The 15,503-nt window shown below is 47.7% G+C and overlaps 1 protein-coding gene across 1 annotated transcript in view; it reads left to right on the top strand.

Annotated features, from left to right (window-relative positions):
* Positions 1 to 6,047: 6,047 nt before the first annotated feature.
* UBE2R2 (ubiquitin conjugating enzyme E2 R2) overlaps positions 6,048 to 15,503 on the top strand; it is a 52,826-nt gene continuing 43,370 nt past the window's right edge. The window contains exon 1 of the mRNA XM_040540954.1: positions 6,048 to 6,341. Within this exon, the coding sequence (XP_040396888.1) occupies positions 6,165 to 6,341 (177 nt within the window). The 5' untranslated portion in view covers positions 6,048 to 6,164. The remainder of the gene's footprint in view (positions 6,342 to 15,503) is intronic.

Here is a 15,503-nt window from a genome sequence, read left to right on the forward strand (position 1 = left end):
GTGACAATGGTCACAAAAAGGCCAAAAGGTCCTGGGCAGGACCTGAGCTGTGCATCTTCAGCTAAACCTGACTGGCATTGCATTTTCATGGAGCTATTGGCAGAAGATGACCCCATCTTCCCCTCTGTGCCTTCACACCCACCCCTCTCACCTCCTGCTTCTGCAGCTGCCATTTGCTTCAAGCTCTCCAGCTGACAAAGTGTGGATGCCCAGGCAAAAGCCATGGTATCTTCAAAGAAAACCAGAGGTCATTAATGGGAGGAAAGTCCAGCACTGGACCCTGACCTGCCATTCTGCTCAGAGAGCTGATCCTGCCCACACCTTTCTGTAACTTCTGGGGTACTGGGTGCATTGCTGTGCTGCAGCACAAGCACGGGACTGATGCTGTTCTGAAGGTGGAAGTGGGGTCTGACAGACTCAGGAGCCCACCAAGCAGCTACCTCACGGACTCTGGCCCCTCTCCCTCCTCTCCCAGCCCAGCCCAGATCACTTATCCCCAGGGCCAGGGATAGCCAGGTCTGATGGCCACCGGCCCTGGAGGAAAGGTCAGTCCTTCCTCAAGGAACCTACAAGGCCAGCCCCCAGCACAGAAACTGAACCGCATGGACACCTCAGTTACATTCCCATCAACAAAGTGTCGCATCCTTCACATGGCTGCTTGGGAGGGCAGAAATCAGATCAGGAAACTCTGTGGACCATAACACGTGCCAACACAGCTGGAGGACTGTCCCCACAGCCGGCAGGTCCAGCAGACTCAGTTATTTCTGCACACCAAGCCCAGAACAGGAGGTGTAAGATGACCCGAACAGTGGGTTACACAAACTCTTTGGAAATGCAAACCAGTGTCTAACAGGCATAAGGTCACAGCCGTCACACACACACCCACCCCCGGGCCCGGGAATCACAGCTGAAATAGCATTGTAATGTGCTTATAATTTATTCATCAGCTGAATGAGAGCAGCAGCAGGCATTTTCATGGCACTCTTTTATCAAACCCCTGTGATGGACTTCATCCATTTTAAAAGAACAAACTAGAGAAGAAAGGAGAAAAAAAAAAAAAAAAGAAGAAAAAAAAGACAACTTTATTCCATTCAAATTTAAACAAGCAGGAGAAAGGGCAAATCAAATAGGTTAAAAAAAGTACTAAAGACCTTCTTTTCCCTTCATTTTTCTTCTGCTTTGTTATGAATCTTTCAAACTTTGCATTTCTCTGCTGATGGATACTTTGATGCATCAGGCTCCTGTTAACCCAGATGCTGCTGACTGCCTATTGAAAGCATCTCTTCATCTCTGTGATGAGTTCTGCCTGAGGATCTGCTTGCCCCATTTTTAGGTGAAACAGAGCTAAAAGGTGAATTGTGGACAGGCTTTTATCCTCAGAGATTCACAGCCGCTTCCCCTGAGCACTTGGGTCTGCTCTCCGAACCCAGTCCCTATACAGGTGAGGATTGCACATTGATTCCTCTCACTAAATGCTTGGGGAGCTTATGAGGAAATACTTGCTTGGCAATGGGGCCTTGCTGCCTGGCCTGAGCTCCATACCATGGTGCTTGGCTGCCCTCTGGTCTGGGACCAAGGTTTCAGGTGCAAACAACAGAAGAAATGCCTATATTCCTCCATCACTGATTTCTCCTTGACAGATAAACCAGTCTGTGAAGCACAGCTGGAGACCTGCACCAGTGGACAGCACTTCAGTAAGAGATGAAGGAAATAGTCAAGTCTCCTTGCTGTCTTCTTTGTACCTACAGTGGTCTGGAAGAAACAAGGTACGAGTTGGGGTAGGGTAGACCTAAAAAAGACAAGAAAGAAAGCTAACTGGAAGGTGAGGTGAGCCTAGAAGCAAGCTGATCCCCAGTTTGTGGAGTTTGAAGGAGCAGGTTGAGCAAATATGGAAGCACTGGTTGGAGAAACATGTCTGGGCCTGCTTAGGACAAGCAGATACTGCCTTAGTGCAGGAAAGCAACAAGGTGGACCTCCAGGTGTCCTGCACTGTTTGCAAGTCCCGCAGTCCTCAAGCCCTTGGTTTGAGTTACAAAGGGCTCCCAGGGGGCTATGAGTGGTTCTTAGGGCAGCTGACCAGAGCTCCTACCCCTGCCTGATCTCTGTCACAGCAGCATCTGTATGACAGTGTTAAGTCCAGGTTGGACTCCCAGTGCCACCAGTGTCCCTGCCAATGCCTCGCCAGAGCAGAGCAGGGAGGAGGCAGCAGGAGAGGAGATGGCTTCATGTTTTAGCCTAGTCTGGTCCTGTTCCCCGGAGGAAGGAGCAGATATCTCATCCTCAGAGCCACTCAGGAAATGAACTGGATAAAGCTCTGCAGACAAACGTGTGAGTTGATTGTGCCCTGGGATCTGAGCAGCGTAGGTGGGGCCTGCTCTCTCTTCCCACCTCTTGTCCCCTCTCTCTGCCAGCTCACAGGGCAGTAACCCTCCAGTGTGACACCGAGGCAGTATTCGCATTCCCAAAGCTCCCGTGGCAGACTTCTGCTGTTGCTAAGCAGAGGAGTTAACTCTCAGTTTGTCGTCGTTCATGAATGCGGCACTCAGGAAGGAGGAAAGAGAAGAGGAAGAGAGATATTAAAAATAGATGATGAGAACAAAGCAGAAAGGCTTGGAGAGAAGTTTTCATCTCAGATTTACATAAGGCACCAGTGGCATCCAAGGTCCAGTTTACAGAAACCAGCTCTTCGTCTGGGAACTGGCACAACGGCACGTGTAGCCTTCTCTGCTGCTGGGGCTTCCCCTTCCTGGAGCCACACTGCCCTACACCAGACCCTATTTCACTTTTTCTGAGGCCAAAGAGCAAAGCTGTTCCTTCAGGAAAAAAAAGAAAAAATCAAGATGGAGAGAGAACAAGCGTAGGGTTTGTGGCAGAGCACACCACATGGAGAGCCCCATGTGCCGGCGTTCAGTGCCTGTCTGTGGGAGAGCAGTGCCCGCGCTTCACAATGCTCTGTTTCTTCAGTGGTTTCTATTTTCTGTGAAAAGTGGATGTTTTTGTGAAAGAGAAAAAAAAAAAGTTTGGGAGAAAAAGATCAGTATTCCCTCTAAAAGCAGTCCTGATGGAAAATTTTCAGCCTGCCCTATTGAATACACCAGGGTTTTCTTTACTTTCTGCCTTGCATGATTGCCTCTTTCGTTAACATTCGAGACAGGCAGCAGGTGGAGATAAGTCCTGAATGGTGACAAACTCTGCTTCTCTCATCCTTCCCACCATTGGGCTGCTTCAGCCTGTGTTGGAGGCTGGCTGCAAGGAAAGCTCTTTCAATTACCACAGGAATAGGGGCAAGCACAATCCCAAAAGGACTTGCCTCCGGCTGTTTGGATCACACATATATTGTCCTCTGGGCAAAACCATGTTTCTTCAGAAGCTGGGACATTGCGTTAACGGAGCAGTGTGGGAAAATCCTTGTGGTGTAACATCAGTGGGAAAGGGCACAGCGTGGCCCTCTGGGTTGGGTGCTTCCCTGGACTCATCCGCAATGAAAGCAGGGCATGTGGAGGGGCAGCTGGAAGTGGATGCTGAGGCGTTTGGGAACGATAGTGTCCATAACATTAAACCTGGGCATTTGGGAGGTGGGGACGGAGGCATGAACGGGGCTGATAGGGTTTGAGGAGCAGCGAGCAGTAATGAGGCAGCTGGGAGGGGGGCTGTTGGGTTGGGAAGAAGTGGGATGAAGCCAGAGACTCGGTGCAGATGGATGGGACATGACAGGCAGAGCTGAAGAGCTTTCTCTCACTGCTGAGAGCACTGTGCCTGCAGCCCTTCCAGATGTGGCTCAGATGTCGAGGCACTAAGAAGGGTGGCCAAAGCCAGCAGTGATGGAAGCACCTGCCACCAGGGGCGCACTCGGCTGCTGGCCCACGTGTCCTGCCAGTCAGCCTGATCCCGTATCATCAAAATGTTAAATCCACCAACCCAAGATGTAAATAATATGGGACCGAGCTCCTGGCAGAAAATATCCCCAGCATGACACAGCCTGACCTCTGCAGAGCTCCTCCAACAAGCAGTTTCTCAACCACACAAGCAATGTGGAAGTGTTCATGATCCAGACGTCCAGCCCACAGGCTGAAGGCGTGAGAGCAGAATTAAACAGCTTTCTGCAAACCTGTGCCAGTCCTGGCAGGGACAGTTTCCAGGGTGAGATGGGATGTTGCAAGGGCCTGTACCCTTGGTGGAGGAAAGGCAGAGGGGTAAGCTACACAGGGGTGAAGGGATGGTCAGGCACAGCTTCTCCAGGTTGTTTGTCCAAGGAGCTTGGGCCACCACGAGGTGAAGTAGCTCTGCCACGTGCAGAATGATGAAAGCAATGCCTAGCAGAAATGGATTAAGGACCTAGTCCTGGACAGAGTTACATCCTGCAGCACTGAGTCCCACGGTCCAGTGAAGTAACTGTTCCCCGTTTTCAGTTCCCACTTTCTGGACAGTCCCTGTTGAGTGCCCCGTTGTTCTTGGTGCCTAAGACTGCTTTGATCTTTTCAATTAATCTCATCTCTAAAGTAAACACTCCTCAGTCTCTCTCTATATTGCAGCCTCTCAAGGTCCTTTACCATTTCATACCTAGATTCCATGTAATCCAATGCCATAGATGTACTTCAAGGCATTATATGATTTTTACTTTCATTCATCCACAGTTTTTATTTGACCGCAAGTACACAGAGAGCAGAAATATCCTTCTAGTAAGTCTGACGTTTTGGGGGACATTACAAATAATTCAGAACTCATCATAGCATTTAGCTATTAAAATGATCCCCGTTAGAATCACTTTAATTCTGTAACAGGTAATACGCATCGACTTTTCCCTGTCGGTGCCCTGTTACCTCCTCATTATTTCTCCCGTCTTGGCCGAGGAAAGACTTCCAGCTCACACATGTGTCTGTGCCAGGCACGCTGCAAGCAGCTGAGTGGCCCCATATGCTGACAGGCAGGTGCATGCATTAACGCTTCCAGAAGTGAGACCCAGACTTGTGCCATCTGCAGTTGTGCTGTGCTGTTTGTCCTTCTGGATCATCGCTTTGTTCTTTGATTCCATAAAGACTTGCTAAGGAATAAGAGCTCGCAGGCACCGTCTGAGGTCTTAACCTTTCTTTTGTGTTCACAGTACCACGTGTGGAGCTGTGGTGGGCACCGCCTTACCCCTGCAGGTGTCTTTGCTCCTTGGGTGGATGGGAGGAAGGAACCCAATGATTTTCTGGCTCTGGCACCTCGTGCATCTGTGGAGCTATGTGAAAACAGCACTGATGTCTATGGGAGCACTGCCTGTTTTGATGTCACCGTTGGGTGTTTCGGGATCACTATGGGGTGCTGGGTCAGGCTTGGCCACTCCCCAAAACACCTCCATGTTTGGACCATTTGCCTCTGTGCACCAACAGCCTCCGTAGGAAAATGGCCTCCGGACCACCAGCCTCCATGTCCCTGCCCTTCAGCACAGCAGCTCCACCAGGGACCACGGACCAGGACATCCTGGAGAAGCCATGCCAGGACGGTGGCCACCCACCGCACCCACCCTGCCCTATCCCGGTGGTGCTCCTGCCGTCACCCAGCACCCTTCGCCCACCAGCACTGGGGAACACATGGCTGTGCCCGCTCCATCCCCACCCCCACACGGCTGCCTGCTCCTCCGTCCCCCCCTCCCTCCAGAAGCCACCACCGAGAACATGGCGGACATGGGAGGGGAGGGGGGGGGGGGCAGGGGTGAGATGAGGGGCGTGCTGTCCCTTTAAGAACTAGGGCGGGGGCGTGGTTACAGCGGGCGGGGCGGGGCCATACGGGGAGCGGGCGTGAGCGCAGAGGGAAGGGGCGGCCAGGAGGGGGGCGGGCGTGGCAGCCGGGGCGAGGGGGCGTGGCTACAGGGGGGTGGGCGTGGCCGCGAGGGGGCAGTGGGCGTGTCGCGGCGCGCTGAGGTCAGCGTCGAGCGGGCGCCGTCACAAAAGGAAGTGGCGGCGGCGGCGGCGGGGGCCGGCAGCGCGGGGCGGGGCGGGGGGCGGCGGGGCGGCAGCGGCGGAGCAGGAGCAGGAGCAGGAGCAGCGGCAGGGGCAGGGGCAGGGGCAGGGGCGGCGGCGGCGGCAGCAGCAGGGGCAGGAGGAGCAGCAGCAGCAGGAGGCAGAGGCCGGCGGCGGGGAGGAGGAGGAGGCGGCGGCGGCGGCGGCGGCGGGGGCCGCGCCATGGCCCAGCAGCAGATGAGCAGCTCGCAGAAGGCGCTGATGCTGGAGCTGAAGTCGCTGCAGGAGGAGCCGGTCGAGGGCTTCCGCATCACCCTGGTGGACGAGTCCGACCTCTACAACTGGGAGGTGGCGATCTTCGGGCCGCCCAACACCCTCTACGAGGGGGGGTACTTCAAGGTACGCCGACCGACCGGCCGCGGGGCCTCCGGCACCACCGACACCGGCACCCCCCCGGCCCGCCCCGGCCTCTTTGTTGCCGCCGGCAGGTCCCGGCCTCCCCCCGCCGGGCCTCGGAGGGGGGGCCGGGCCGCGCCCCCCGGCGGCCGCTGGGAGCCCTTGGGGCCCGGGGCCTCGCCCCTGGGGGGGGTTGGGGTGAGGCTGGGGGGCGAAGACGCAACCTCCCGGCCTTGTTTTCCTTTATTCTCTGCTTTTTATCCCATTATTTTTTAACCCCCTCCCTGTATTTTTAGTTAAAACAGAGGCTCCGTGGGGAGTTGAGCCCCCCCCGGCCATGGTCACCCGTGGGGGGAGCCTTGGGGGGTGGTAGGTGGGGGTGCCGGCCTGCCAGGCTGTGTTTTTTTGTCGGGACCTGGTGGTGCCGCAGCGCAGTGCGTTGGGCTGTGGGGGGGTTTTGTCCCCCTGTTTGTCTGCCCTTCCCTCCCCAAAGTTCAGAGGACGGCCCTCAAAGGGCTACGGCAGCGCTTCGTGGGTGAAGGTAGATAACCGCTTTCAATTCCTCTCAATCTTCCTGTTAGTCCAAAAAAACTTTTGTGGTTGTTATTTCCCCTCTTGTAAATACAGAAAGCAAGAAATCTGGCACCTCCTCACCCGAAAGGAACAGGACTTAAAGAAGGCCGGCACACTTTCCTTAAAAGAAACAAAAGCTTTGGTGAAGCAGAAGATGCGTTGTGCTGGGCATCTCTCTTTGTGCTTCATGGCCACTTGGGCTCTGGCCATGTCACCTTTGGGTCATATCTCCCAGGAGTTATCGATTTAGTGGTACCTTTAAAATCTTCTCTGTCCTGCCAGCCAGCCCTTTGGCTTCTGTCAAACCGAACAAAAGCTCGGAGGATCTCTTTGCTTGGCTAACGTGCATCTTTGGTGCCTCTTGGCCTCTCTGGGCCAGGGTTTAAGCACTCTGTCCCACAAAACCAAAATAACCTGTAGCTTGGGGAATAATGGATTTGAGTCACGTTCAGTTCGGCCTCATTGTTTGGAAGGAAGGGAAGGTTTTGGCACGAGGCTTTCCTTTTGTAATGAGTTGGCTGGCTTACTCATGTAGGTGTGATATGTATATTCTTAGACTCACCTCCATTATTACTTTGTCAGGAAGTCCCTGCAGTCTTGGATTGGTAACTGGGCCATTTGTACATCGGAATGGACTGGCCACCTCTTCCTGCACTTGGATTAGTCATCAGTTTTTTCAGAGACATTGTGAAGGGGTCAAAACATTTGGTTTAGGAGCCGCCTGGCCCATGCGTTTTTAATTGTTCTTGGAAAGAAAGCTGAAGCAGCCAGTGGAATGGTTTGAGGATGTGCCTCTACCAAGTGCAGATCTTGGCGTGAGTGTTGGTGTTACCTTACCCCAGAATTGTGACTGCGATGGCTCTTTTGCTGTTTGGTGCCCTTGAATTTTAGGGCCTCTCCTCTAAATTCTTCTGTTTGAGAGTGGGAGGTCTCATGATGCCTCCGTCCCCTCTGCAGAAGAGAATTACTCTTAGGCAGTGTGACCTGAGCCTGTCATATGGAGTTCCTGATATCTTCTCTATGAGGAACCACGCCTGGTTGTTTTGTTTTGGTAGCATCCTAAATTCTCAGTTCCTCAAAAAGTAGTTTTAGACCCAAATTTTCTCCCAAGAGAGAAGGATTCCTGTTGTCCTGATCGTGAAGTTCCTGCCTCTTCTTTGTGTTGAGGCCTTAAGGCAAACCTTAGGGTATGTTAGGCTTGGCTTAGTGAACATTTTAGAGATGAGACTGGTAAGACTGAAACTTTATTTGATGGGGTTAACTTCATGACATACTCATATATTTGAGGTGAATGCTACTTTCAGATCAGCATCTGACTTATCAAGCCAAGAAACCTTAAAGATAATTTAAATATTTTATCTTTATCCTGTTCTATATTTTTAGTTTTCTAAGATTAGGTAAGTAGAATTTGAAATAATAGTAAAAATAAAAAGTTACATTGTGTAATTGTGCAGAATTCCATGGCAATGAGGATTTGGGAATCTTCTTCCGTTTGCTTGAGGTGTAGTTCGAGGGCAGGGACTGGAAGAAAAATACAAAATCTTTTGGTTAAACTTAAGTGTAAATATTTTGAGGAAAACCTGCATTTAAAGTGACTTTAATAAAGAAAGTGTTAGCGATGCTTGATTGGGAATACAAATGCTTGATTCATGGTCATGAAGCTTTCAGAACTGGTAACATCAGCTTTTGGCATCTCGTTTATTCTTGGAGAAATACGACCTTTCTCTATGGATTGTTGGACTAGCTGAATAAACTGAAATGAGCAAAGTGTTCTCTCTGCACCTCTTTGAGAGGAGTTACTGCTGTTCAAAGCTGGTCTAACATTTCAGCCGACTCTGGTTTCAGTTGCTAATCCAGCAACTGTATCATTTGATAAATTTAAGCAGAAAACATGCCCTGCTTCGTGCTTTTAAAATACCAATACCTTAGTGCAGGCCATAATAAAACCAGTAACTTATGAAAACTTTAGCAGCTGATCTTGGCTAAGCTTATATCATTGACTACTCTATCCTGCTTAGCTCTGCTGCAGGTCTTTGTAGCTCAGGACCTCTCAGCTGGAGGAGTAGGGCAGTAGCTTTTGGAAATGACTGTTTCACGTGGAGCTTGGTGTGGGACAGAGCAGTCCTGAACCTCATGTCCCCATTTTGCAGTTAGCTGAAGGTGCATGTCTGCAGCAGAGGCTGTGTCATGAGTCCAAGTGTGTCTACACGGCTGTCTGCTCCCCATCACTCTCTGGCTTATCTAGTGACTTTCTGTGGCTATCCAGTCTGACTGGGAATAACATTTTGGGCAACCTTTTGCTTGAATTCCAGATTACCACCCTCGAGGAAGGAGTTGAACTGTCATGTGCACCGGTTACCTCTCGTTCCCTGCTGGGGAGACAACAGTAGCACATAGTCAGTGATCTTAAGTCCTCCAAAGAGGTCCCAGGACGAGAGCAAATGTCCGTCCCTCAGTTCCTGTCCCCAAGGAGTTGCCTGTCAGTTTGACCAAAGTTTCTGTTAGCATTCTGACCTAAGTCGATTGTATTGGGCTACAGGTACTTGATTGCAGTAGGTGAACTTGATTTTTGGTCCCTGACTTACTCAGAACTTGCTTAAAGGAGAGAGGTGGGTCTACCTTGGGTGTTTAAGGTTTGATTTCCTCACCGCTGACTCAGCTGTTGAGGTTTTTTGAATGACAAAGGGAAGACTTCTCAGAATAAAATGTTTCCTGCCGGGGTCATAGATGGAGTTGTTTCTTTCTTCAGCAGGGGAGAACGTGGTGTGGCGGAACAGATCTCTGTATCAGGCTCTTGAGCTATGTAGTAGTTGTGAATTGCTCTTGAAATTATGGGGATATGTTTCTCTGGCTTTGCAGACAATAGCTGTGTAGTGGAGGAGCAGATTGCACTGTAGTCTGCAGAACTGCATGTAAACAGTTTGTTCGTGCCACCTCAAGTCACTTTTTTTTTTTTTTTCAGCATCTGCTGCATTTAAGTAGTACCACAGAGGTTATTAAAGCTGCAATCTGGTGATGATAGGTGCTAGTTGTGATAGATATCAGTGGCTGAGGCTTTTGTATGGTAAAACTTTTGCCATATCAGTTGCCAGTTGGTCTCTGGGTTATGTGTCCCTCAGTCTGCTTTGAAATCAATGTCATACTTTCATGCTTGAGCCTTCAAAGCCTGGGGACTGATAAACTGTTGAGTGTTTTAATAAAGCGATGCTCTCAGGACACTAGCAGAACTATTAGAACATGCTTCCTGGTGGCTTACTTAAAGCTCTGTACGTTTGCTGCAGTTGTACCTTTGCTGCACAACTTTTGTCTCTTAGAAATGCAAGTCTCCTCATTTCACAGTTGAATAGTATTCTGCTTAGGCTGTGAGCAAACCCTTCAGTGAATGTGCAGGTAACAAAGTTTCTGTTTGTAAAATTTCCTATTAATCACGTAGCACTGCCTAAAAGCACAGTTTGACCAAGTATGCTGTGTCGAGAGGCATGTTTAATGTAGAGCAAGAGTCAATATTAAAAGCTCCTTCAGAGGTGATTTGGGCTGGGTAGATGAAAATGAGTATACCTAACATGAAAGGAAACAAGCAAAATTAGCTTTATTGTTAGAGTTGCTGTTTGATAGTTCTTTTCTTAAGGCAATTTATTTCAGAAGATATTTTTGCTACTTGAATGAGCAAGTCTTGACACACAAGCTGGTGTGGGGGGAAAGCAAGCATTATGCTTAGTTTTCTCAAGTAATTTGGGGGCTGAGGCATTGTTTTCCATGCTTTTTGTAAGTCTTTAACCATGTGCTGAGTTCTGTATTGTTGGATCTCAGCTTCTTCCAAGGGATTTGCTTGAATTCAAAGCAATTTGCAATATATAGGAATAATTTTTTCAGAGCAGGAGATCAATATAGAACTTTCTCCCACTTGTCTGATAGAAAGAATGAGTACCATGTTTAAAATTTTGGTACTGTAGGTCAGTGCCCAGAAAGCTTGAAATTAAGCAAATAGAAATTTCTTGAGCATTTAAATGTTCTACCAGTTACATAATTCTAACTTCACAAAAATATTGCTTGATGCCAAGAAAAAAATCCTATGGTACTCTCAGCAGAAAAGCTGACTTCTACAAGCCTCTGAATTGCGAGCTCCGAGAGAATTTCTCTCGGTGTACTTAATTTTCAATTTTTGTTGCCTTTAGGTATCATTGATGCTAATAAGCAGAGGTTTGCAACTAAGGGGCATGGAACTGCTTACAAACAGAATGTGCGACTGCTGCTGCAGGTCTCAAGAGCTCCCGTGTGGAGCTGGCGGTCCCTGAAGTGGAAGAACAGCTAAGGCATCTGCAAGCAGGGAGGGAAGATGCTGCTCCTGATGCTGGTTCACTGACACTAAGTACAGTTACGATCTCTGGCTCAAATGCCTAAGAAATGCCTAACTGACTCTTGCTGTGCTCTTGCACGTAGATTTTTGGCAGGCTACACCTGTGGGCCACACAGACCCCTCCAGACTACTTTCTTCAGGGCAGCTGCCTCTCCTCAGGAGGCAGCAGGCAAGGTAATGATGGCAGCCAGCTTCTAGTTCTTCCCCTAGGGCTTCTCTCAGCCAGGTGGGATTCTTGTGTATGCTCTGAAGGCAGATAATGATTTGCCGATCTGTTGCTACCTGGAAATACAAGCTTACATGCAATTAGGCACTGCTGTATGGCAAGAGGAAAAGCTGTGGCACGGCCCACCTCTGTCATTAGACTGAAAATGGAAAGCTTTCCACTTGGAAAGATTGAGTACTGTTGGCTTGCAATTTTTTTCCATTGTTTGGCTCTATTTCCATGAGTTTACACAGAGTGATCTTCAGACAAGGTAAAATACAACATGATTTTTTTTCTTGGGTAGCAGTTCAAAGAACTGTGCCTCTGAAAAGTTCTTGCCAGTCTGTTCAAGGGAGTAATTAAAAGCATACAGGTAGTTTTAGGTTTGGTTAATATTCTGGGAATTAGTGGAAGTTTTTGATTTTATAGTGTTAAAAGGGTGTTCTTAATTTTTTGTTCAGCTATTAAATCCTTAAGTTCTCCAGTATGCAGTGACACCGTGCAATGGCTGTCTGAGTGTGAGACCACTTCTGTAACTTCTCAAAAGCTCAAGCATGTTCTTACCTTGCTGTTTCTAAGTCACACTTACACTGACCACTGTCTTACAGGGAGACAGATTCACACTGAGTGTCTCCTCTTTAGTAGCATTTTAAGTCTACTGCACGATACTCATTTCTTATCTGGAAGGTAGAAAATGCCAGAAAAAAATGCTTGTTGAACCTTAACTCAGGTGTTTTTGACGTGCAGTTTGGCTGTGTGGTTTTTGGCTGTCCTCAGGTATTCATGATAATGAATGGTGTGGACTAAATGGTGGACGTTTGCTGCTGAACTTGATTGTAGCTGACTTACATTTGGAAATATAACCAAGTTACAGACGGACGGTATTGTGGATGGACTGGAGGCTTTGTTATTTATAATTTGGGCTGTGTGCGATTGGATGTACATGCACAGACATATGAGTATTCACAAAATTAGCTTGGTGCTTCCACAGTTCTAGTACTTCATTTTTATCCAGCAATATCAGTCAGAGGAATTGCTGTTAATCTTATGAAGCTTTAGCAGTAGCTACTTATTGGGAATGTCCAGTCCAACCAGACCAGTTCAACAGTACTAATAGCGGCCTTGTGTGCCTTCCCCTGAAGCAGCAGTGGCAGCAATAACTAGCCTGTCTAATTTTCTGAAATAATTGAAATGCATTAGGATTTGGCCAAAATGGGGCAAAATGGTAAAGCTACTGAATTGGGTTATGAGTAGGATACTTTGGGATCTCTGAGTTGTAATGTGACCAGGACTTTCTGAAACTTACTTTTTTTTTTGTTGTTGAGGGTATCACACAGGGAGCAAGGGGATCATACGGGGGCTATTGTAAGTGAATCATGCTTTCAGATATCATTGTGATTAACAAAGAGAGCTGGCAGGCAGGCTGTCTTACTCCTTAAGGTCTTAGCAGTGAAAGCATGACATGATATTCCCACTGGTCTATTTTGTTCTCTTAAAATCATACAAGTCATTTAGAGCTCCAAGTAATGGGCTCTTACTGCAGAGATGCAACTTTGAAATCATAGCAGTGGAGACATGTTTGCAATACCATGCAACTTTTATCCTAGCTAAGATACATACCCTGGTTCAAGAATTTAAAATGTGCATTTTCATGTTAACTGTAGCAAAATATTTGGAAAGGTTAAGTTGAAAACCTCTTTGCCAGCAGGGTATTGGAATAGTGGAAAGACCGGTATTTAACTGGTCAATTCTTGGGTGATAAATGCCTGCTATGCAAAATTTCTTGGTTCAACATTATTCTTTTACTCTTCTACAACTGGAGACCTTTCACCGTCAGAATTGGCAGAGGCTGAGGTGAGATTCTCTTCTGCAGCACGGTCTTTGGCCTTGTTAAAACAGAGCCATGCAGTGGCGTAGCCGCAGCTTGTAGCATGTTCAGTGTAGGTGCATTTGTTCTCATTAAGTCCGCTGGCCTACACTTCCAATTCATGGATGTAAACTATACTGGCATGTGAGTGCTTGCTTATCTTGGCTAGAATAACTATCTCTAAAAGCACTCACCTTTTATTAAAAGAAAAAGCTTCTTAGAGTGTATTGAAGGAAACTGAATTTCATCCTGGTGCTCCTGATTATTTCTCTTGCAGAATAGTAACTGTACCCCCACTTAGTAGCTGAATGCCTTTTGGTAGTGCATTAAGCAGGATAACTTGAGAGGTTAACATCTCTTCTGGACCTTTGAGGTCTCTTGTAGCTATTATCTAAATCCTGTCTAATTTTTCATTCACGTAGTAACAAAATGCCTAAATGCTTCAGATGAATGTGCATGGTGCTTCTTGGTTAAGTTAGAAAGTCTTATCTGTTCTTCGTGATACTGCCACTTTTGCTGGATCTGCCTAACCCAATTTTTATGGCTTTCTGGCAGTAAAGCATATTGTGGCCATAAGTTGTTCAAAATGCTAAGCAAAAAAGACATTGAGACTCAACTCTTCTTGAAAGCTTAAGTGTTAAAATTCTGTGAATGACAGTAACATTTCTTCTCCTGTATAATTCTGTAAGTGTCAGGTAACTATTTCTTGAGTCAACCCTAGTCATATTTAAACAATCCTCTATAGAGGACCTGTTGTCACTTCCCTTATGAAAGACTAGTGAACTTCTAAATGAAATCAGGCATTTTATATTGCTGTATGAAGCATATAAAAATGAAAGCTTTGAGACCAGCATATGGAATGATTTCCATTTTTCAATGACTGCCAGAAACCTGAAGGCTTATGTGCTTCAGAATTTGACTAATATGCTTTCTGTGAAATGTAACTGATTTTTTTTTTCTTTTCCTGCTGGGAGCAGTCTACCATTTCTGTGGAAGAAGCTTGGTTGCCTTTGGCCTGAAATATGGCGATAGTGGCACTACTAGGGGAAGCTGGATAGGTAAGATAGGCTTCAGTAAGACCGAACGTCTGGCTTTTACACTGCAAAACGGGCTGTATTGTTTTTGAAAATTCATTAATGAAGTTTGTTTTGATTCCCAGAGGATTATGAGTAGGCTCATCAGGAGCTAAACACCAGCCTAGTCAGGGTCATTGCAGAAAGTCACTCTGGAGCTCCATTTCAAGTGGCAATAACAGCACAGTTCGTGTCTTGGACATATATCTGGCTATTCTCCAGCTGGAAAGAGGTTGTAGTTGTATTGGCTACTGCTGGTAAGGGATGAGATCAATAGGTTGCTGGTCTTGGCTGCTTTCTTCTGGATGTTATGGAGTAAGTCTGGCTTCTAGTGCTGTTAGAGGTAATATTCGGATTTCACTGATTTGAAGCAGCCTGCTTAATGTTCAGCTTGGACAAACTGAACTTTCATCCAAGTTGTAAGATTATCTGGTGCCTACTAAGTATGTAGACGTTCAGTTCATTTGTGTGTTGTGAGCAATATGCTTCTGCTGGGGCTTTTCAACTGGGGACCATATTTGGCCTTCAAGGGACAAATCAGTAGCATGCTGGCAGTCCACAAAGCTGTGCTGCTTAATAGGAACATCCACGGAGAGAGACTGCAGCTAAGCTGGCTGGTGCAGGCATGTTGCAGAGTGTTGGGGCAGGCCAGGTTGGACTAAGGGCTGTTTGTAACCATCCCAAAGCATGGCACTGCCTGTTCTCAGGCCTGACAGGGATGTCATGAAACATCACATAAGGATTTCCTCAACAATTTTTGGCATATGCTTGAAATCTTCCGTCCTGTCCAGGTAGGAAATGCTGTATACTGTGAGGTCAGCTGTGTTAATGTCAGATCTGTTCAATGGCAGAGGCACCCAGGTGTGCTTGGCTACAAAAGACCTATCACGATGATGCTGTCAGGCTTTTTTTTTATCTGTCTTGGGGTATTTGGGGATCCAGGCCCATCTCAAGTGTCTCCCTCCTCCTTCATCTCATTCCCTGTGCTGGGCTGGCTGAACTTCGGGGCATGACTGAGAGCTGACATAAGGCTACCACGTGTGACCTGATTAGAGCTCCTGGTGTCCTAGCCTTGTTCTGTTTCATCTTT

Source organism: Cygnus olor, chromosome Z, assembly GCF_009769625.2.
Source record: "Cygnus olor isolate bCygOlo1 chromosome Z, bCygOlo1.pri.v2, whole genome shotgun sequence".
NCBI lineage: Eukaryota > Metazoa > Chordata > Aves > Anseriformes > Anatidae > Cygnus > Cygnus olor.